Source organism: Drosophila willistoni (genome assembly GCF_018902025.1).
Source record: "Drosophila willistoni isolate 14030-0811.24 chromosome 2L unlocalized genomic scaffold, UCI_dwil_1.1 Seg168, whole genome shotgun sequence".
Classification (NCBI taxonomy): Eukaryota; Metazoa; Arthropoda; class Insecta; order Diptera; family Drosophilidae; genus Drosophila; species Drosophila willistoni.
In genome coordinates this window covers 935,348-960,297 of record NW_025814047.1, presented here as the reverse complement: position 1 = coordinate 960,297, position 24,950 = coordinate 935,348, and the positions used below count along the sequence as shown (strand labels likewise).

The following is a 24,950-nucleotide window of genomic DNA, read 5'->3' as shown; positions in this document are numbered from 1 at the left end:
TCCACCCATCCAACCACAACTACCTAACCTAGACACATTTTTGTACACATCTTATTAACAAACTCTTTTTAACCTCGAAATTTTATTTTGTTGCTATTATGGTTTTGAATTTTAAAAGAGAAATAACTACTATCTAAATTAATCATTTTTTTTTGCAACATTTTGTAGTCGATTGATTTGACTGCCGATTTAATGTGAGATTTCCAAAAGATATGGGCCAGTATTTTAGTTTTGAGTTCATAGACTTTTAACAAAAGTAGTCCGAAGTTCAGCACTGCCAGCTGAACTGGCTAAATCTAGTATTTCAACAGTTAAAGGGCAATGGCGGTTCTAGGAATATGATTTCTCCCTAAAGTATGCAATAGGCTGTGGAACAAGGCATTTTTTTTTAATTAAAAAGAAATTTGATACTTAGGGATATGATTTGAGAGAATATTGTCTTCTAACTTAGAAGTTCTAAGGTATGAAAAATTCAAATAGTTAATTTTTCGAAAACTATAAAGAACTTTTTGATCGTTTTGTAGCGAACTTATATACCCAGTTCTTTATTGTCACTAGAAAACAGTATAGGTATAAAGGACTACAAAATTTAGAAATGTCGTAATATTTAACACTAACAAGTTAACAAGTTGTAAATACCATAAAACTGGGAAATTAGCAGATTAATCGAAATCTAAATAAGTATAATAACTATTATAAGTTTATGTCTGGGAAAAGGCAAAAAGTTTGCCCCTTAAAGTATGCAAAAAGCGGTTCAAAAATTTAATTATTGAATCATATAAACAAATTTGGGAAAGTCGTATGGCTAGAAAAATAATTCCCAATTCTGTAAGTTACAAGGCATAAAAGCATGAATTTTCAGTCTATTGCATACTTTTATGGGCAAAGTTTCCTACATTTCTTAGCCCAATATCTGCCTATGATTCTCTTAAGAGAACATTTCAAGAGGATTGAGGAGATTCTGTTTAGATTGAATTAGTTTTTTTTTGGTTGATTTTGATTTGGCTTGAAATCTCGCATCGGTCCATAAAAAACTTTGCTTGCACTCTCGTATGTAGATCGTAAAGCAGCTATTTTTCTTTCTGTCTCTCTCTCTCTCTCTCTCACTCTCTCTGCCTGTCTCTCCAACTCTTTCTGTCCACTTAAAAATTTGCTGGCTGGAAAAAAAAACAAAAAATTAATTCAAATATTTTTATTATTTAATCTTCGACTTGTTAATTTTTTTTCTGATTATAATTTTTTTTCTTAACACTTTTTGCGCTGAATGTTTGAATTGTTTGTTGTTTGTGGTGTTCATGGTTCAAAATAAATTTAATGCTTTCATACTCTCACATACACCAACATACATACATAACATACTCATACACATACACATACACACATATAAATACATGGATGCTTTTGTTGCCCGTTACCGTTTTTCTTTAACACACAAACACACACACATACACACACATACATACACACTCATACACTCACCCACATTGGAAAATTATGCTCCCTCGTACGGGTACTCTCGACTCGATATATATATATATATACCTGACTTATACTTGACTCCACAAAAACACACACACACAAAAGTATGCAACGAAAAGTAGCAAACCCAGCACAAAGAAAAAGGGCGGCACCAAAAAGCAGGCTACACCAAAGAAACAACAACAAAACACGAAAGCAAAGCCGCCGCCGCCGCCATCATCATCAAAATCAACGACTCCGAAGAAGAAACAAAAAACAGAGGAAACAGCAGCCACTCCATCATTGAGCATTAAAATCAATTTAAAAGCCTTGGCCAAGGCTAATCAAAATGGTCAACAGGATCAGTCTGATTCTGAGGCCAGTTCCAGTAGCTCGACTTCTGCAAGCAATTCAGACTCGGACTTTGGGACCAGACGAAGGAACAAAACCAAGACAAAAACAAAGAACAAGACAAACAAGACAACACCGACTGCAACTGGGACTGTGACTGCGACTGGGAAACGTCGACGTTCAGCCACTACTACAAACTCTTGCAAATATTCAAATTCCTTACAGAATTGCCAGTTTTGCACATCGGGCGAGAATGAGGATAAACTCCTGCTCTGCGATGGCTGTGATAAGGGCTATCACACATACTGCTTCAAGCCCAAAATGGATAACATACCCGATGGCGATTGGTAAGTATCATTCCAAAAAGAAAGGGTGCAATGATTTCCCCCTTTATATACCTATACATACCTTAATATCCTTTACCCATTACCCGATGCGTCGATATCGTCAATTTTTCTGCACACATTCAACGTGGCGTCATTGTCATCATCTGTCGTCGTCCTCATCATTATAATTATTGTTGTTTTTTTTTTTTTTCTTTCTTATTAATGGCACCCTTGTCGTCCTTTTAATAATAAATTGATGTAAATAAATTGTATTTTATTTGAATTTTTCAGGTACTGCTATGAATGTGTCAATAAGGCCACCAATGAGCGCAAGTGCATCGTTTGTGGTGGTCATCGTCCATCTCCAGTGGGCAAAATGATCTATTGTGATCTGTGTCCGCGTGCCTATCATGCTGATTGCTATATACCGCCACTTCTGAAGGTCCCAAGGGGTAAATGGTATTGCCATGGTTGTATAACACGTGCTCCACCTCCGAAAAAACGCAGCGGGGGAAGTAGCAGTAAATCCCGCCGGGATCGTGATGCCAGCACAGCGGCCAAGCGACGGAATGATAAACAGCTAACAAGTGGTCCGGGAAGTTTGGAGCAAATTGCTGTAGGCGATGTTCAACCGCAGCAGCAACAACAGCAACAACAACAACAACAACAAATTCTTCTCAATGCCTCTCAACAGTCACTAAACTCATCGCACGATGAGTCAATGACCTCATTGCCAGCACCACTAAGGTAAATAAAAGAAAGAAATACTCTGCTCTAGATCCTTTTTGACATTTTGAAATAATTCTAGTCCTGCCCATTCTGTGGCCTCAGCCACCTTTGATGAACAGCATCATAATAATTCCATTGATGGCTCACGCTTTCCCACAACTACCCACAATAATGGCGGTGTACCCCTAGCTGAAACGGAGGGCAGTGCCAGCGGAGGAGTCACTGCCACCAGTTATCCACCTTATCCGCCACCAAGTAATTTTGCCACAACTGGAATGGCTAATCGTACGCCGCCATCGTTGCCGCAGCCCCTGCAGTTTAATACGGCCATGTCACCACGAGCTGTGACTCCGACCAGAACGCCAACTCCCACGCCAACACCGCCACCGCCGCCCGGTCCACAATTGCAGCCACCGACACCAACGGCTGCTGCTCCGATAGTTATGCAGGCATCGCCAACAGCTTTGAATGTGACCTGTCAATCGCCCACTCAGCCTATGACCATGCCCTCGCCCAGAGCATGCACGCCAACGCCACCCGCCACTGGAGCGGGAAATGCAACACAAATGTCACCACCGCCCATCAATATACATGCCATACAGGAGGCCAAGGAGAAGCTTAAGCAGGAGAAGAAGGAGAAACATGCCACAAAGAAGCTGATGAAAGAGCTCTCCGTCTGCAAGACTCTACTGGGTGAAATGGAGGTGAGGATTATTGACATTAAAGATTATACAAATATGATTTATAATTCATTTCAATATTAATTACAGCTACATGAGGATTCTTGGCCATTTCTATTGCCGGTGAATACGAAACAGTTTCCTACATATCGTAAAATCATCAAATCCCCAATGGATTTGTCCACAATTAAAAAGAAATTGCAGGATTTAAGGTAAACGACTAAGTGAAATCTCCAAAATAAAACCAATTTAATCTCAAGTTTCATTTTAGCTACAAAACCCGCGAAGACTTTTGCGTTGATGTACGACAAATTTTCGACAATTGCGAAATGTTCAATGAGGATGATTCTCCCGTTGGCAAGGCGGGTCATGGCATGCGTAAATTCTTTGAATCTCGCTGGGGTGAACTAACCGATAAGCACTCCTGATACCCCATGCCACAAGCACAAGCCACAACTCAAGATCACGCTCAAGCTCAAGCACAGGGCCAAGGACTAGACGAGCCATCAGCAATGACACCAGCAGGCGTGGAATTGGTGGGACTGGTAGCAGCAGTGGCCGAGACAGGAGCAGGAGGAGAAGCCGCAACAGAAACAGCCGCCACAGAAGCAACTGCACAATTTTGGTAGAAATTAGTAAAAAGATGAAAAAGAAAAGAAAAATGATAAGCAAAAAGCAAAAAGAATATGTATATAAGAAAACGCAAACGGAAAAAAGATAGAAAAGGAAACATTGGAGGATGAGCATATGTATTAGCTGTAGTCACTGTATTATTATCTACAACTTAGTTATGCCTACACATTTACTATATATAAAAAAAACACACACACACACACACCCACACAACAACAACACCACACGCAGTAAACCTATATATATATATACATATAGATATATATTAATATATACATATGGTTTGTATTTATACATAAATCACACGAGAGAGTATTCAACGTCCTACGTTCAGTCGAGAGAAAAGTGAGAAGCATTAAAGCGAACAAATATATAAAAAACCACTTAATATGTATTTTTTTACCCAGATCAATGTATTTTGTTTAGTTTTAGTAGCAACTAAAAGCGGCAGCAGTATAAAACAAATATTATTTAATAATTGTAAACCCTCAGTAAATATATAAACACAACAAAAATGAAAAAAGAAAAAACATTCATACAAAAACACAATTGTAAAACTTTAAAAACAAATGATTTACGTACAAAAAATGTTTACTTCCATCCTCAAAAATCCTCTAAAATGATTGTTTAACGTTTCCCCTTTTGCCTGCTTTTTATTTAAACAGTATTTGTGCACAAAAGCTGCTAAAATTTTTTTTTGTATAATTTAAACATTTAACACATCCACAAAACGCTCATTTTAAGTTTAAAATTGTATTTTGTACTTATATATTAAAAACAAAACGAAAAAAAAAGAAACAATAACAAACAAAAATGGAAAAGCAGCAAATAAAAATGCGATAATTTTTTGTATTTACATAATAATAGTGCGTATTAGTCTATATATATATTATATATATACCTAAACAATATACTCAACAAGCAACCAACACGTAACATTTTGTAAATGAAGCAAAACGAAAACAAAAACAAAAAAAAAAAAACAAATATATTATTAAATGTATTAAATTATTTAACTGTGTGTACATTTTTGCAAAACAAAAAAAAAAAAAATGGAAAAACGAAAAAAAAAACGTAGTTTGGCATTTTTAATCGAATCAAAAGTTTAAAAGAAAACGCAACTAAACAAGCACAAGCTAAATTCAAAATAAAATTAAACAGTATTAAAAAAAATCATGCAAAGAAACCTTTTTGAGTCAGTCATCAACAATTCACACACACTCACACAGACACCGACAAACCAACACACACACACAGAGATGTTAAAAATGTTAAGTATATATGCCAGAGGAAAACTCAAACGAAACGAAATATTTACATAATAATAATAAAACAAAAACCCATTTTGAAAAAAAAACAAAAAACCTTAAATGAATGAACTCATTTGCAGTGCTGAACAATAATTGAATGAAATCGATAACAAACATGTTGAACAAATTGAAAAAAGAATAGAACATAATAACCGCCATAGCCACCGCCGCTGCCGTTGCCGTTTAAAACAGATATAAATCAGAAATATCAGTAACATGAAATGTGTCGATTCCATCGAAACTTACTATATTCTTGCAGTTGGATAAATGAAACCCTTTGATAAATTTATAGATTTGTCTGATTTCAGGAGATTAAACAAGGTTTTTTTTTGAGTTGAGTTTTTCCTTTTCAGCTTTAACTCTTTGGAATGGGTTTATTTTTAAGTTATAAATCATACAAATTATATTTGGGTTGTAAATGCTTGAATTTGATGAAGTTCGGTTAATCAAAGTCAATAATGATGAGGAATTTTTTAAGAATTTTACAACCCTGAATCATCATTCAGCGCATACTTTCGTTCAGAAAATCCATTGCGATGAATATAGATTCACAGATCTATAGAGATCTGATTTAGTTTTGCATTCTATTTGATTTCACAGTAGAGATCTAACAATATTTAGCGAATTATTTACCCTTGATGGTTGTTTCTTATTTTAATTACAGAAAGGTTGTTCTTAGTCGAAAAGACCATGTTCAAAACATTCTTAAAATAGTTTCCAATTCCAAAGCTAAACATTTTTCTAAATTGTTTTAACTAGACTCAACTACGAAATACTACAAGTTAAAAATTTCATAATCACACATATTTTTCATCAATTTTTTAAATGTTTTTTGTTTGATTTAAAATAAAATAACTATAAAATTTAAATTTGCTTCAAGTTTCACATTATATCTTAAGAATAAATCGGTAAAACATAGCAGATAATAGATCTAGGTATGTCCCCTAGGTTATGCAATGGGCAATCGAAAAATTAATTTCTAAAATGTGTTTTTAGCATTTTCTGTGTCTAAGAAACTGTCAAATGAAAATGATTACAAGGACAAACGTTTTAGAAAGGATTTTTCAATTCTTCAACTTGCTATGGTATACTTTAGGTGGCTAATTGTCATTCATATTACTGGATTCGTTACTCTTCGTATTTGAATATTTGATTAAACTAATAAACAATAAATTTTCAAAGTTCTAGAAACTAAAGCAATTTCAAAAGTCATGTTTTCATTTCAATTGCGCTATATTGTTCCTTTTTATATAACTTTTTCATTAATAGAACATTCAATGTTTAAGATATATAATTTTAGTCCACCGAACTCGCAAAAAATCAAACTAATACTTAGGAAACACAAAGTTTGGACATTAACTTTTACAGACAGTTAACTTGGTTTAACCAAATAAACCGAAATAAATAATACAACATATATTTTTGGTACTAACTAGCTGCAAGGATATAAAACCCTTAAAACTGATAAACAAACCAGAGCCAAGACAAAGAGTAGACAGAGAGACGATGAAAGAAACCTCAGCTAAATCGAACTACCTACAGAACAGATATCATAAAAGAAAAAAAAACGCCAGTAGAAATGATTAACTAAAGATATGAATTGAGATATTATTATTTACCTTTTTAGCCGCAATCATTCTAGTTTGTACAAAGTGAGATAAATGTGTTAAAAGTGTGTACTAAGTTTTCATTTGAAATAGTTGATCCAATATGGAAAACAAATGCTTGTGTAAATACAAAACAGTTAACTGAATTGTATATAAAAACTAAAGGAAAACATACAAAAAATGAAGATGCCATAGAAACCGCCTCACCTATCACACATACATACCTACATACATATATAGACACTCAAGCACACACACACACATGACTTATTTAGACCCAACTTTTGCCCATATCAAAATGGTTCAGCATGTTATTGGCATTCATACAGTTGTGTCACTTTAAAAAATAAAAATAAAAAACATTTAAAACAAAAAATTTACTATAAATATTATATATTGAATAATTGCTTATGAGAAGAACTAAGATATATATATATATGATAAATTATGGACTCTGATTTTTCTCTTCAAACCAATCGCCCGCTCTCCAATCATAATGAAGTGAATACAATAACTAAACAAAATTGCATGTGTGTTGTTTCTTTTGGTGATAAATAAATTATATATAAATATATAAACATACATATATATATACATATATATATACACATATATATTTTAATTTTTAAAGGAATATTTTAAATTAAAGAAAACCAAAAAAGAAATCTAAACTAAATACAACTACCATAAACATTATATATATATATATTATATAGAAACATAATCTATCATAATCCACGTAAATGAACAGATTGTGACAGATAATGATGATATAAATGTTGATGAAGGGCGTCAAAAATCGCCATTTAATTAAAGGCAAAATAAAAAAAAAAAAGGAAAATAACTTTCGACAATTTGTCCACAAGAACACAAAACAGAAAAAACAAAAACCAAAACAAAAATATAAGTAAATTATATAAAAACATATAACTGTAAAAAAGAGTTTTCAATTTCATTAACGGTAAACCAAAAGAGAAAAAACAAACAATTTGGCTGGCATTTTGTGTCTTAATTAATGGTCCCCCCAAAACTTCTCAAACCCCAAAAGCAATTGGCGATGGTGTCTTCTCCATTTTTGGTATGATATTTATATGCATTTATGCATATATATGCATGGGGTAGGGGTAAAGGTAGAGTAAGATATAGAAAGATGGCCAGACCATCGCCTTGGCCTTCTCCTCCCCTTTCTATATACAAAAACTCGTTTCATTGCATAGCCGCTAAATTAGTTCTCCATCTCCCAAACCAAAAACTGCATTCAAAGTTTTCAATACATTTTTTTTTCTTCTTTCGTTTCGTTCTTAATTTCGATGAAGGGAATTTTATTGCCTCGCCAAGCCAAACCAACCAACCAAACAGCCAAAAGACCAAGTTACCTGACAGGTAGCCCAAGAAGACTTTACTGGATGTTAAAACTGTGGCTGGGGAGTCGTCGCCATCTATGTCTGGCTGGCCTTCGTTTGGCTGCAGTTAATTTGGTCATCTTCCATGATGTTTTGATAATGTTGCTGTTGCCTCAGTTGGTCGTGGTCTTAAGACTGGATCCCTTTTTTTTCCACACCCTGTAAATTTTAAAGCTTTAAAGTATATTCTGTTCGCACAATCATGTGTGTGAGTTTTAATATTCTCAATAGCTTTGGTTTTCAACAAATTTTAAGAGTTTCATCTACAGTGGACCGACCACCACAGGAATCTATGACGTTTTTCTCTTAGTTTAGTTTTTATTTTCTCGGCTCTTAAGTAACTTAGTGAAAAATTTTTTCCTGTAATTTGTTTGTAATTGAATTCAGACGATGAAAAACGACGTCTAAGCTTTTGTCCGTTTTTTCCACAGGTGCATTTAAAAAAACAACAATTTTTGGTTGGTAAATATTTATGACGTTTTCTTTAATATTATACAAAGAAGTCTGAACCCTTCGAAGGAGTTGTAAATGTAGTAAAACTTGGATAAACTGCACACACAACACACAAATTTTTAATTCAATTTGAAGCCCATTAAAATTCTAAATTTTGTATGAACTTTGTTGATTTTTTTGGACGAGGCCATTTTGCGACAATAATTTGAACTAAGGTACTTTTTTTCCTTTAACTACGAAATTGAAATTCCCGTCAAATGATATATGTATGTATTATTCATTAAAGTCAGATAAATTTTCATAGCCTATCAATAAGGGGCATTGTATTAAGTTTTAACTATAATTGAACAAAAACAGATTTTTTAAAATACATTTTTAGCATTTATGATTATCAGCTATGTACCTATGTATTGAGTTTTAATTATAATTGTAAAAAATAGGATTTTTTGAAGAAAAGTTTCAGAAAAATGATTTGCTGTGGTTTGATTTAAAATAATGTCGCATATTTTATTAGATTTTATTATACCAATTAATGTACATTAACTGCGTAACAACAAAACGTTTTAGCAACATGAACTATCTGCAACATATTTGTCGATTTTCTATCTGCGAGCAACATATCTCTCAGCAACATATTTGCCAGCAACATTTAAGCCCCGCAACACAGTTGCCTAGCAACACCAGCAACTAAGAAACATGTTTGTAGAGCTAAAGGCTTAGGAACATAGCTGTGAACACAGTTCGTAGAAATTGTTTAAGTATATGCGGTCCTTTAAACTTAACCGTATGAATTATAAATTTTAACACCTTTTTAATGGAATGTGTATTGATATTATTGATTGACAACAATCCATTGATGATAAAAGAGCCATTGGCATAATTGTTATATTTAAATGAAAACAAATTTAATACAAAATTTATTATTATTGCAAAGGAGGTTGCAGTTACTCCATAATATTGAACATTTGACATTTGGAACAGTGAGGACATTAAGGGGACAGAATGTAACATGCTTAACTTATAGGAGTTATAAAGAGTTAAGTGGCTGCTGGCGACAAGGGGAACTCCAGGTATGCAATAGTTTTAATCCCGAATTATTAGGAAAATATAGAACGCCAAATTAGTACGCCAAAATATTTGACACAGCCTCAAAATAACTGGTTCATTGGAATCGGTGATTCGCATAGTTGAAGTTCCCTTTGTCACACTTTTCAATAATTTCTTTAGGGAGAAAAATTGTTTGATTCGCATTTGATTAGTATCGATTTCTAAGTTATCGAATGAGACACTTGCTACGTTATCTGGCGCCTCTGTCAAACGTTCTGTGTATCGTCTTGATCTTCATCATTGCTTTTTTTATTCGTATCTGTCGCAGTTCAAATTTCCCCATTGGTTAGTCATACGAAGACGTCAACATCTTCAGCCACGTAAATGTAAATAGTTAAAAAACTTCAAACTGTTGATGTCAACTACTAATACAATTGTTGGTCCTTTATAATTATTTTACGAATTGTTTAATACAGTTCCACTTTCTCCACAAACTTTTAAAAACACGACTTCGTTTTTCTTTTTGAAATTTTGTGGGTCACACTTTATTATCAATGTTTAGAGTAGACCCGAAACTCTTTTGCTTTATCCTTTAACAAAGTTCCACATAATAGATACTTTGTTTTCAATTTCCTTACTGTATTATCAGTTTTTTGAATTATACATTTATTACAGTTGACATTTTTCAGAAAATGTCATCTCCTTCTTTCTTTGTTTTCTAACTTCTCAGGTCTTGCTTTTCTTCAATTCCTTAGAAAAACTTTCTAAGAATTGGACGACCCACAAGAAAAAGATATCGTTTCACATTTATACATATCCCTTCATTTAGGAATTCAAGAAACGACAAAGTAAACTTTCATTCTTTCAATACACTTTTGAAATTTTCATAAAGTTTCATATAATGATGTTAAATTTAAAATAAATTTAATGTCAGTGTAACATAAGTTTCTTTAGCACTAAGTTTAACATAATCGGCATTGATTGAAAGGAACTTTGCTTTCAAATAATTCCTTTCCAGAAAGGATATTATTTATTTAGTTCAATTATTTCTAGCTCTTTTATACATAAAGCCCCAAACAACTTTTCTAACCAGCAACATATCAGAATGGCAACCTTTTTTTCTAGCAAGATGGTCTTTTAGTTAACATGCTTTAAGTAGTTTTTATGTAATTCGCCCCAGAACTATCTGAACTGAAATATTAGCTCTACTTCCTACAGGGTATTCCACTGGTCGTTGCATGGTCCAGACAATTTAAAGTTTTTCTTTAATGCCTTTTTCACTACTTGCTCACGAAATTCTTGTCGCCCCGAATAATTACATAAATCAGCGATTTTTAAAGCGTTTTCAGTTTCGAAACTTCCACAAAAACTGTCAATGGAAATTGGTAGGTAGGAAGACTAAGGGGAACGTAACGTATCGGATCAGATCGGTAGATGGAATAAAGATTTGGTGGTCTTAATGCGCAGTTTTGTCGGCTTCTTTAACGGTTGATTGCTAAGGATTATAGCACAAAATATTACCCGAAATGATATAAAAAGACACCAAAAAAAAGGGTACAATATTAACACCTAAGAAAAGAAAAAGAGTTTCAAAGAAATTCCCAACAATACGGGAAAGATTACTTGGCCATAAACCATTTCTGGCCAATCTGTCAGCATTTGAAAATGATTTATATTTGGCAAATTTGATTGATTTTATAATTTTTATTTTTGTGTGTGGATAGCCATAAAAAAGAACTTTTATGGTTTGGGAAAATGCTACTAAGGTTTTTGGGTTTCAGTTTTTAGTTTCAGTTTACTGGCCATAATAATTTGATTCATTTGACTGACTGAGTGACTGACTGATTGAAGGGTTCCTTTTGATCTCTGCCATGCCAGACAGTTGCGGTGAGTTTTTGATGCGCTTTCAAAACCAAACAAAATGCATATTCTCTCTATTTGTGTGTGTGTGTGTGTGTTGACTCTTGTAATTGGCCAGTTGCAGATCGGTCGGTCGATCAGTCGGCCCAGTCAGCTTGTTCATTCAAATTTGATTATAGGCTGACAAAGCAAACCAACCGAACCAAGCATCAGGTTGTTGGCAAATATAACCAAACGGTAAATGGCGTGCGTTTCGATTTGAAAGGGCTGGACCCTTTGGAGCCAGCTTATCTTGTGGTCATCATCATAAATGCTGCTTGGGGTCAGTCCAGATGTTGAGATATGTAACTTTAAATGGGAAAACACCTGAACATCTTTGTCTGGATAGGTTAAGCTCTTAAACTATAGTTTAGTCGGAATTCAAGAAAAACTTTCAAGCGCCTTTGCTTTAAAAGCATTTTTTATTAATTCGCTTATAAAATTATAAAATTAATTCATTGTGGGGGTTTTCTCAGGCTTGAGGTCTTGCAATTGAATAAAAATAAAAACCACAGTTTCCGTTTATTCTTTTAAAATACAAAATATTTAAGTAGCACATTGGCAATGATCTTATACAAAAACATTTAACAATTTTAACATTAAACACACTATAAACTATTGAAATAAAAATCATGAAAATTAAAAAAATTTAAAGAATTAAATTGTAATTAAAGAAGCAAATTTTAAACTATATTTAAAATTTAAACTGATTACAAAACAAGAGGTTCGGCCTCTCACACATTTTTGGATTACCCTTTTCCTTTAAATTTCATGGACTTTTGGCAATATGACTACATAAATCTTCCACTTGATTTGAGAATCTGCATTTCTATATAAACAGATATATGAATCAATTGGATCTTATTTTTTATACCCTTGCTAAAAAGTGAAGTGTGTAATAAATAGAAGGAATAATCTCCGACCATTTAAAGAATATATATTCTTGATCTTGATTCTGTCGGTCTGTTCATCTGAATCAAGGCAAACTTCTTCTAGATCGTTAAAGCTACACAGCTGAAATTACAGGTTAGCTTCCATGTACTACAGGGGTTGTGTATCTCAAATCCAGCCGGATCGGAGCACTATGCCATAAAGCTGGAATAACAACGTCCAAGTCAATAAGAGTTACTTTTCTCCATATCATTATTATTTTCGAAGCTATTGTCAATAAATTTTTTTTTAGTTCAATGTACTTTTACATGACAGTACCAAATTTTATCAAGATCGAGCGACTATATCATCTAGCTACCATAGGAATGATTGGTCGAAATCAATAACTTCGTCACTTTTCATGCAATTTAATATTATCAGTTTTATATACGTAGTTGTTAATGACCATGCCAAATTTAATGAAGATCGGATGACCATATCATATAGCTCTAATAGGAAAGATCGGTCAAAAAATTATTTTGGTCGGGAAAACATTTTTGCTTATGCTATGACAGGAAAAAGGCTACTAACTTACATACGCACATAGATTATTATTAATTCTGGAAAATTTGATCAAAATCGGATAACTACATCATATAGCTGTCAATATGCCTGCACTGCTTGAGTGTGTAGGTCATTCTTTTGCGGAAACTCTCTTTTCTTTTTAGATCAAACTTTTTTCCAGTTTGACGCTTTTAGTTAACGATTATTAAAAAGGTTAACGAATTAAATTTGTTACCTACTATAAAATAGATTACTACAGTGCCTATCACAATGATAAGACACATTAAAAAGTTGTTTTCTTTTTCTTGCCAAACAGTTATTTTTAAGAATTTCGCAAAAAGCAATATACCGAATGAAAGATCAAAGCAACAGCTTTGGAAAGTACCGTTGGTTTTTATTCCCTACATCTGCCTTCAAAGTACCGTTGTTTTTTGTATGAAAGATAATTTTTTTTGATGAGAACAAATTTAATCTGGACGGACCGGATGGATATCGCCATTATTGGCGTGATTTACGAAATTTGTAAGCGGATCGGTAATGGAGTGGAGAGCATTTACTAAGTTTGGAACTCTAAACTTACAGTTTCCAAGCTCCATAGCTGAATAGTTCCGACTACATCCCAGTACTAGAGACTAGCTTGTTGTCATTTCTAACAGAAAATAGGGGAAACTCCTATATTTTTATGCAGGATAACGCAAGAATCCACACAAGCAGGCAAACAAAGGCGTTTTTGCAAGACTGTTCGGTCAATTTAATCGAGAACGTTTGGGGTATTTTGGCAAGACGTGTTTATATAGAAAACCAGGTTTACGGGAACATAACCTTAAGGAAGCAATTACCAGAGAATGGAGTCTTCTAGAGGATCAGTTACTAAAAAATACCTTTCGGATTCCATGAAAAAACGCATTTTTGAGCGCAGGGAAATGCAATTAATTACACAGGCCGATATTTTTGAGGTCATGAAAAAGTGTTTTAAGTTCAATATGTGTCCAATAGTAATTAGGGGGTGCTGATCACGGCCCTGTACTTAGTTTATGTCCATCGAGTCAGGTTTTTGAGAAAAGTGTGTTGAAATTTACAAAATATCAAACAGGTACTTCTTTGTTATAATGCATAATATCTTACACTTTGGATATGGTTCTATAATGATTTAAATTTAAACCAAAAAGTTCGATATAGCGATTTCAAGAATTGTCAGCTTTATAATTTCAAAGATTTATGGAAATCTTATGCGTCTTACCAATTGTTTATTAGTAATGTTTGCAAACAATAGCTATATTTCTTACAGAAAATATTCTGAAATCTGCTATAAAAGATGCAATTTTTTTTTTAACTTTTCATAGTTTACTTTTGGGTGTTTATTTTCCAACCCCAGATCCCCTGATTTCACAAAATCTGGACGTGATGGGCAAAAACCAAGTATGCAGTCAGAATCAGCGTACCCGAATTAGTTAAGAACACATCTCAAGTTAACGTCACCAAATATCATGGCGGCCTGTGTTATTAATTTAAAAAATATTAAGGGGTTACGCCACCCCTGAAAAAAATAAAAAAACATTTTTTTTTTTTTTTGCTCTAAAAATCCTCTTTAGTTTTAAGAATCTTTTACACTTTACATCATATCGGTATTCGACTTAGTTCCGAAGTTACAGCGTTTAGAAGTGAGCGCGGCCGAGCCGGACCCGACGCAGTGCATTTTTTTTCTTTTGCGTTTTTCTCGAAACTACTTTTTTTGAACCGGGGTGTCAAATATCTCCGAATCTACTGGACCGATTTGGCTTAAATTTTTACCACATATTCTTTACAGTGTTGGGTATCGGCCCACGTAGGATTTTTTGATTTAAGGTCCTGTTTGGAAGTTATGAATTTTTTTAGCCAAAAATGTTCTCCGTAAAAGAGCGTTTTTTGTTCAAACAGCCGACATTTTGCCAAAAAAAAATTTAAAAAAAAATCCTACGTGGGCGGATAGCCATAGCCTTCCTGAATAACAAAATTTTTTTTTTTGGATTTTTCGGGTGATGTTTAGCCGAGAAATTTGACACCCCACCTGCAAGGATTTACAAATCATGGTGGCACTTGTCGGCCCATATCTCCGCCATTTTGTTTTAAAAAAAAATTTTTTTTTCTATAAATATTCTTTAAAGTACCCTCAATCTGTGTGTAATAAAAGTTTTTTCCTAAATTGTGTACTGGCCGCACAGCAATAATTCATTTTTTCACCTGTTTTTTGGACCTCAGGGGTGGCGTAACCCCTTAAGGAAATTACTATTTGCTTTTTTTTTAAGCTTAAATTGATATATGTCGTATAATTTTGATATGGTTGAAAACCCTATTTTTTTTTGTTTTCTAACTAAAAAAACTAAAGTGTTTTAGAAAATATGTTTGAAAAACGAAGTGTCGTATCATTATGATAAGCACTGTAGCTTCTAAAACTTTTGGGTCAAGTTGCACTGATTACTTTTACTCATTAGCCATAAAAAATTCTATAATTTTGTAATAGGAAACTTTGAAATTGGTTTCTTTGATAAGAGAAATGATTTTGTTATTGAATTCAATTAGCCATTGACATGAAACAGTCATTGCGAATGAAAGTCATTATGGCCATAACAATCCGAAATTACCCAATGGCTGGCGTGAGGGGTGAGGGGAGGGGATACAAAGAGAATTTGTGGCAATTATGAGATTTCCTGTACAAAATGGGTAACAGCTGCAAAAAACCAATAATTACAATTCATATGAACTTAAGAAGCAAATACAAATCAACAACAACAATACACAAAATGAACATGAAAAATTCTTTGGAAACATTTCTAGTTATTTTAGCTTATTTCTGTTTTTATTTTTGTTCCTTTTCTTACTTTAATAATATTTTCCATTAGTGTGTGTCCGAGTTTTTGAGTGTGTGTGTGTGTGTGTGTTAATAATGTGCCATATATCATCATTATCGGGCTAAAACATTCCATTGGTGTTGTTGCTTGCCTCGCTGATGACTTTGCACATGTGATGCAGCTACCAAACACGCCAAGCCCCATGCCCCATGCCCCAAGCTCCAAAGCTCTCCAAACCCATGGATTGAACGAATCAACCTCAATATGTCGACAACTTTGTAGAAAACGGGCTAGCAATGGAAGGGGAGGGGGGGCTGGGGTTAGGCAAGTTGGACTGATTGGAGTTGGTTGGCCATTTTACACGCAGCCAACGCTAATGACCAAAAACAAGAAGAAGAAGAAGAAGCAGTAGTAGAAAAAGAAAAGCAAAAGCAACAACCACAACGAAAAATCCCACGAAAAAAAGGGCGCAAAGAGCCACGCAATTAAAATCGAATGAGCGCCGAAGCTTCCATGTTGAGCACTAATGGGTCCCGGGGAACCTCTTCTCTTCTCTCCTCTCGTCTCCTCTCCTCTCCTCTTCTCAGTGTGTGTGTGGAAAATGTGTAGAATTGTTTTAATGGCCGGCAATATGGCCGCCAAACGAGGTGGCTGTAAAAACTTCCTCAGATATCGAGCATAAAATTTGTTTTTGGTTTTTTTCTCCCTTTTTCTTTTTTAATTAAAAAAATTTTCGTTTAGTTTCTGTATGCTTAACGGAGCTAAGCCATTCACTTGCCATTTCCCTTTTGGTCAACGCCCAAGTAATTCCCCTACGCATAAATCAAGTGGCCAATTTCTCTAGAATTACAAAGGCAATTACACATGAAAAAAGATTGAGACCAAAGTGCCGCCAACGCTGTCAAGATCTGTGTGAGATCTGACACCATCCATCCACAACCATCCAACCAGCCAACCAACCAAACCGCGGAGGCTCATCATGATTTCTGCCATAGAATGCGAACGGAAATCATGATTAGTTTTTAGGTGAACCATAAAGAAACAAACTACAAAGACAAACAAAAAGTCATTATGCGAACAAGAGTCTCAAATATGTAGGTGATAAATGTAAAAGCTTCCTTTCTCTCTGACTGCCCATGGAGTCTATGGCAAATTAAGGAATGGAAACAAAAAATGCAAATGTTGCACATAGTAGCAGCAGCAGAAACAGCCAACTATCAACTTTATGGACTAGGCTCAGAGACCTCATTGGTAGCCAAAGTCAAGCCATGTTCATGTGTCACCAATACGATGTTGTTGTCCACAATGGACGATCAAAAGGCTGCGATAATAGAAAAAAGAGTCTGAGACGGAGACGTAGACGAAGCCTTGTCAGGCTCGTCGTTGCTGTCCGTCTTCGATGTCGCCATCAGATGGCATCATCAACTTTTGCCCATGCTCCAGCTCAAGCTCAAGCTCAAGTCACTGTGTGTGGTGTTACATGGTCCATAGCTAACTGGAAGACAATCACCAATGGAGCAAGTGGCGAGGCTTACAAGGTCGGTTTTTGGTGTTGTCATGTTTGACGACCTCGTGTTGTATTTGCTTTTGTTGCACTTGTTGTTGTTCTTTTGGCCAAGCGAGAAGGCCAAACCAAGGTGACAACATTATCAAAAATCCATCAATACATATTTTTTTTTAGAACATTTTATAATCAAAAAAGGTTTTTTTCTGCTTACGTTTCAAAAATGGGCTAAAATTATGTACAGTTTTAAAGAAATGTAATTGAATCAAATTGAATTCCAAATTCTAAAGAACATTAAAAAAAAAAAATTGTTTTTTCATCTAAAAAGTTACGAATCTTAAAAATAACCAGAGGTTCAGGGCTAACTTCGACCGCGTCAAAGCTTGTAACTTTTTTTGGTAACTCTTTCCTTACCTATAGCCAATCAAAGTCATCAAAGTGGAAATCGTTTTATCTAAAAAAAACGAAAGAACGGCCTACAATCTTAGCATAGGAAATAACGAAGATATTGATCAAAGTCACTGGTCGTGACTTTGCTGATTGTATGGGAGCTAAATGATATAGTGGTCCGATCCGGCTGAATCCGAGATATACAACCTATGCAATATATAGAAACCTCCATGCAAAATTTCAAAATTTCTGTAGCTTTTACGGTCTAGGAGGAGTTTGCGCTGATCCAGATGGCCATTTCAACTCGCCTCGTCTTGCTGATCAAGTACATATACACTTTATATGGTCGGAGATGCTTCCTTCAAAATTAATATTCGCTTTTGCAAGGGTATACAAAAAATGGTTGGATTTTGGATTTTAAAACCTCTTATCTATCTTATCTTTCTATACCCTTGCTGAGTGTATAATAAAATTCATCAGATGTTTGTAAGACACAGAAGGAGACGTTTCCGAACGCATTCTTGATCAGCATGAGAAGTTGAGTCGATATAGCCGTGTCCGTCGGTGCGTATCCGTTTTACTCAGCCATCTAAAAAACTAGCACCTGCGTGAGATCAGGTATAAAAATCGCCCGGATCGGACCTCCGTATCATATTGTTGTATATAAAAAGTAGGTGAACAAAATTACGTATTGATGAATTGAGTCAGAGAAAAAGAATTTAGAGCATGTAAAAATATTATATCCAAGGACTGAAAGGGTAGCAAATTGGAAAGGTTTACTGTGATATCCCAATCGCAATATTATCACATTCAAAATTTCATAACAATACTCCAATTTTTATGAAAATGTTTCTTCTAGAGCTATATGTTATAGTGGTCCGATCCTAAAAAGTTTCATACTGCTCCAAATAATAAAAAGCGCAGAAAAAAATTTCAGCCCGATAGCTCTTAAGACGGCTGAGTAAAACGCATACGCACGGACGAACAGGCGGACATGGCTATATCGACTCAGCTTCTCATGGTGATCAAGAATATATATACTTTATGCGTTCGGAAACGTCTCCTTCTGTGCGTTACAAACATCTGATCAATTTTATAATACCCTCTGCAAGGGTATAAAAACATAATTTCATTCTATTTGTATTGCCGTCTGGTTAAACTTACAATTTGAAGCGAAAAAGCAAGGAGTAAATTTTGAAACTGTAATTTCAGCACTATACCTTTAACGAGATATAGAGTTTGCATGTTCATCCAGACGGAATGGCAGATGGGCAGACACACTAACTTTATAAACTCACCTCGTCATGCTCTTTCTTTCTTTTCTTTCGACACAACAATTTTGCCCATTTGCCAAAGGATCACAGAATGTAGGAACTTGTAAGGGTATACAAACCTGCGCATGATCGAATAATCGTGAGCCATGTTCTCTGGTTCACTCCTTGGTTAGAATATATTTGTATACTGTAAGAGAAATTGAATAGAACGCATTTTATATTATTTAGATAAGAAAAAGACGACGCAGTTGTATTTGGTTTTTTTTAATTTGATTTTTACATCACTACAGTAAATTGCAGAAAATTAGATTATGTTTACATTTGAAGTACAGTAAACATTCTTTTAGGCAGACAGTCAGTGTTGAGACAAAACGGAAATCGAAAGTTGTCCACTCAAGATTGGATCCGTCCAGAAGTTTTGTTTGAAAGTTATTTGTTTTGTTTTTTTTTTGTGATTGCATAGTTTTCCATGATTTTCGTTGATTTTGAGATGAAGTCCATCTTTATTTTTGTCGGATAAGCATCTGGACAGATTTGAGAGAAATCCACCAATACCAGCTCATACTTGAAGCATCATCGACTTCTCTATTGAAATATTTTCCGTTGAGGCGGCTAATTAAGATAAACAAAATATTTTACAATTGGTAATTCAAGAGTTAATTATAATATAATTAAATTGGTTACTTACATCCAGCCACAATCATTATGCCACCAGCCTCCAAGATTTTCAGCACAATTACCATCTTTCTTTTGATCACTATCTTGATCAAAACTGGAAAATGCTTGCTTTAAATTGTACTCCATAGCATCATCAGCTGTTCCTTTAAACTCTCCCAACGACTCCAACTTATATTTCGTACTTTCGTTGCCAATTTTAAAATTATCATAACTAGCAAATAGGAAAGTTCCATCGTGATATCCCAATCGCACATAAAGTTCATAGGTTTGGGGATTGGTAATACGATGCAAATTCTCCAGACCAATAAAAAATTCTCCCTCCTTATTTCCGAACCCATTACGATACTCAGTCCAAGTTCTATTAAAGTCTACGCTGCCATCAAATCGTTTATGAATGACTATCCATCCACCACCTTTTAAATCTCCCTCGCAGAGGACAGAAATCGGATCACTCCCCGGAATCTCGATTTGATGAATTCCCGAAGAGAGGCCTTTGCAACCAGTTATTGGTATTCTCTTCTGACACTCGACTAAATCTTCCGCAGTTTGGTTTAGTTGTCTTTCAAGTAAATGATTCGAATCAGTCAACTGAGTTTCAGATTCTTCTAACGTTTTCTTTAAGGATGAAATTTTAGAATTTAATTCTCCAATTTTGTTGCTAGAAATATTTTCCCTAGTCTGATATTCTTTAGATTCCTTCTTTTTCGACTCGAGGTCTTTAATTGCTTTATCTAAATCTGATTTTTGGGTAGCTATTTTTTCTTTTAGGTTTTCTATTTCTCTATTTCTTTTAGTTTGTTCAGCTAAGCTCTCCTCCTTATCTTTTGCTGCTTGACGTTGAACATTTTCTAAATTCTCTTTCAATTGTTCGACTTTTCTCTTAAAATTGTCTATCTCAGTTTGAGATTTGGCTTTCTCTTCCATTTCTTTCTGAATATTTTTCTGTAAGGATGAAATTTTAGAATTTAACTCTCCAATTTTGTTGTTGGAATTCTTTTCCTTAGTCTGATATTCTTCAAATTCCTTGTTTTTCGACTCGAGATCTTTAACTGCTTTTTCTAAATCGGATTTTTGGGAAGCTAATTTCTCTTTTAGATTCTCTATTTCTCTATTTCTAGCCCCATCTATTTCCGTGTTCTTGTCTCTTAAGATTTGTTCAATTTTATTTCTTAAATATTTTTGTTCAGCTAAGCTTTCTTCCTTATCTTTTGCTGCTTGACGTTGAACATTTTCTAAATTCTCTTTCAATTGTTCTACTTTTCTATTAAAATTGTCTATCTCAGTTTGAGATTTGGCTTTCTCTTCCACCTTTTTCTGCCTGACTGAGCTTGTAATAAAATCGTTAATATTTGCTATCTGTATATTCTGTTGATCAATTTTACTTTGCAAATTCTCAACTGCTTTGCTCAGCTGACTATTTTCCCTCTCCGAATGATTCTCTTCGAGTATTTTGATTTTTTCTTTCAACTCAATAATATAAGCTAGACCGTGTTTCATAGACCTATAGCAATATAAGGCACACAAATCTTTCTCGTCACTGGAGAATCCACACTCCTAAGTAAACAGATTTATCAATTAGATTGAACTTCACTTTGTACTATTCACTTGGCCACTTACCCCGTGATCGTCATTTGGGAGAGGAGATTCTGAGATTACATGTTGGAAACCAAGAACAAGGATGAGGCCAACAAGTGGGAGGACACTTTTCCTTCTCATTTTAAAGAGTAATCCAGAATATATGAAAATTTCTCGATGTTTAATTTACTTTGCACTTGCGACTGAGATAATGTCTCTGAGAGCAATGATTTAATTTTGAAATATTCATTGAATTATATATTTTTCGGAGTGTCTTGTCGTTTGTCGCGATAAGAATTTATTCTCTTCTTATTGTTAGTGCAAAATCTATTTCAATTCGATTATGTGTTTGCTTTTTGACATTGACCAAAACGATAAGGTTGTGTACAAAAATATTAAAACAATTCATTCTTATCTGCGAATGAACGGCCTAGAATCTTACCAAAGGAACCACGTCTCGTCGTGCTGATCAAGAATATATATACTTTATATGGTCGGAGATGCTCCCTTCTATGCGTTGTACACCTCTGACCAAAATTAATATAATCTTTCAATTGTTCTACTTTTCTCTTAACTAACTAAAATTATAATTAAATGTTCACAGAAACCTTGCAAAGTATAATGTTAAACGAAAATTGCGTTTTAAAGCTTTTGACAATTTATAAGTAGATAAAATTTAATTTAAAATATAATCAATTTCCATTATACTATTTTTCAAGAGAAGTTACAGGTGATAATTGATTTTAAATCTTTTTTTCTAAGTAAAACTTAAGGTGAAACTTGACAATTTATGAATGGTAACAATTTTAGACACCCTTGCAAAATCGATATAAAAATTTACTTTAAAATATATTGATATATATGTATGTACATATACATAACTTGTATGACTTAAATATTTGTATTTCCATTTCCGGAGAAGTTACAGTTTATATAAAAAAAGCGATTTAAAAAAAATATCAAAGAAGCTAACATCGGCTATGCCGAAGTTTATATACCCTTGCAGTCCTTGGTAAAATTAATTTTACATGTTCAAAATTTGTTTTCTGCAACTCAATTCATCAATATACAAACAAAACAATTTTACTCTCTATTTTACAATTTGTTCTTCTTCTTCCCTTATTCCCAAAGCAAAGCAACCACGCATACACATACACTTTATGTAGCGTTGCGTCTGTGTGTGTATGCATGTACTCTGTTGATGACGAAAGACGTAGTAGACAGCAAGCAGCGCTGCCGGCTGAGCTGGGAGCAGAGCCGATTATTATGATGACTGTAACTTGTGTTATATTTATCCGATCACATTCAAATTTTGGGATCTGGGGTTTTATATCCAATATTATGACATATGTAAATTTCATAGCGATACTCCAATTTTTATGAAAATGTTTCTTCTAGTTCTTCTTCTTTATTTTTCCCGGGTAATAAAAAACCCCGAAAAAAATTTCAGCCCGATAGCTCTTAAGACGGCTGAGTAAAACGCATACACACAGACGGACGGACGGACGGACAGACGGACAGACGGACATGGCTATATCGACTCAGCTTCTCATGCTGATCAAGAATATATAGTACTTTATGGGGTCGGAAACGTCTCCTTCTGTGCGTTACAAACATCTGACCAATTTTATAATACCCTCTGCAAGGGTATAACAAACAAAATATAGTTAAATATTAAAAAACTTGTTTTAAAAAAAAACTTTTTTTTACTACCGACAATGTTGATTGGTTTAGAAAAGTCTAAATCAAAATTATGATTGCTAACGTCATCGTTTGTATGGCAGCTATATGATATAGTATTCTGATCCGTCTGATTCTGGCACATGTACTGTTTTTATCAATAACTAGTTTATATATCGGACTTTTATTAAAATATAGTTATGATTTTAAAACGCCATATTTAAATTTCTACTAGTGCGCCATTTTACCCCACCCTTAGATTTAGCATTTTAAACTAAAAATTTTAAAACTGTGAATTTAAAAAAAAAAACAATTACACACCATAAGTTAATACATGTCGGAACCTGTTTTAGTGAACATCTATCAAAATTAAAAATTTATTCAATGTTTTTAAAACCATTTCTCGGCGAAAAAAAATTGATTTTTGAGGTTAAAAATTATATAATCATAAAAATTTCGGTTACAACCTACGACTTGGATACTTCTAAGTTTATTATCCAAATATAGCCTACCAAAATGCGATCTTAGGACACTTATCACTTTTTGGATCGTACTATTATATTTCAAGATAATTTGACTGCGCCGATTAGCCCCACTTTCCCCTATGTATATGTATGAAGTCTAGTCTAATGTTGGGTGCTTTTTAGCAAAAGCTTGCCATTTTTCGAAATCCCTTGAGTTCTGTGGGGTTCCCCCCTGTGGGGGTGGGGGCGGTGCTCTCGCTTGGCATCCCCTAATCCAGTTTAATCCACAAATGTTTATTAGATTAACCTTTAGCCGAAACGACTCTTTTCCTCTGTCTGTCCGTCCGTCCGTCTGTGCAAATCAACTTCACGTCGCCATCTTAAGAGCTATCGGGATGAAACTTGATATTTGAGCTACTTAGCTGCCCGGAGCAAATAAAAAATGAAAATTGTCAGGATCAGACTACTATATCATATAGCTCTAGAAGAAACATTTTCATAAAAATTGTAGTATCCCCATGAAATTTACTAATATGATAGTTTCAGATATAAAACATCGGATCCCGAAATTTCAATCAGATCGGATAAATATAACACAAGTTACAGTCAATATAAATCGGCTCTACTAGGTCATTGCTTGAAATCCAAAGAGCAGTTTAGCACACGCATACACACACAGACGCAACGTTACGTAAACTGTATGTGTATGCGTGCCAATCGCGGCATGCAGCATGGGGAAGAAGAAGAAATAGAAATGGAAATGATATTTGGAATATTTTGTCTGTATATTGATGATACAGAAAAAGAGTTTGGAACATGTAAAAATATTATGGCTAAGGACTGCAAGGATATTATGGCTTCGGCACAGCCGAAGTTAGCTTCTTTGATATTTTTATTATAATATTTTCTTCAAATTGGTTTTAGATAATTTTCAAATCTGGCAACCAAAAGGTTTAAAATTAAACAACTTTATTTTAAAAGATTAAAGTATAAATTAACATTTATATTTGACCCAAAAAGGTTAAAAATTGCTTAAAAGTTCAAAAATTGAATTTTTTTTATATATTATGCCAAATTGGTTTTAGTTCTACAGCCAATTAAAACTGATATTTAATTTTTATATTAATTATGTGAGAGTCTTCAAATTGTGATTTAAATTAGTGATTCCTTTATGTTGTCCATGTAGGAAGTGAATAAAATATTTGTTCTGCCCGCTTTCTCTCTTAA

The 24,950-nt window shown here is 34.1% G+C and overlaps 1 protein-coding gene across 7 annotated transcripts in view; it reads left to right on the top strand.

Moving 5' to 3' along the window:
* The window catches only part of LOC6643360, a 32,483-nt gene extending 28,297 nt beyond the window's left edge, over positions 1-4,186 (top strand). For 5 of the 7 annotated variants that reach the window (XM_047009710.1, XM_047009707.1, XM_047009708.1 and 2 more), the window contains 5 exons: positions 1,585-2,156; positions 2,427-2,882; positions 2,944-3,568; positions 3,635-3,756; positions 3,816-4,186. In XM_047009710.1, coding sequence (XP_046865666.1) covers positions 1,585-2,156; positions 2,427-2,882; positions 2,944-3,568; positions 3,635-3,756; positions 3,816-3,972 — 1,932 coding nt within the window. In that variant the 3' untranslated portion in view covers positions 3,973-4,186. The remainder of the gene's footprint in view (positions 1-1,584; positions 2,157-2,426; positions 2,883-2,943; positions 3,569-3,634; positions 3,757-3,815) is intronic. The other 2 variants (XM_023176289.2, XM_047009709.1) reach the window with 1 other exon arrangement.
* Positions 4,187-24,950: the final 20,764 nt, after the last annotated feature.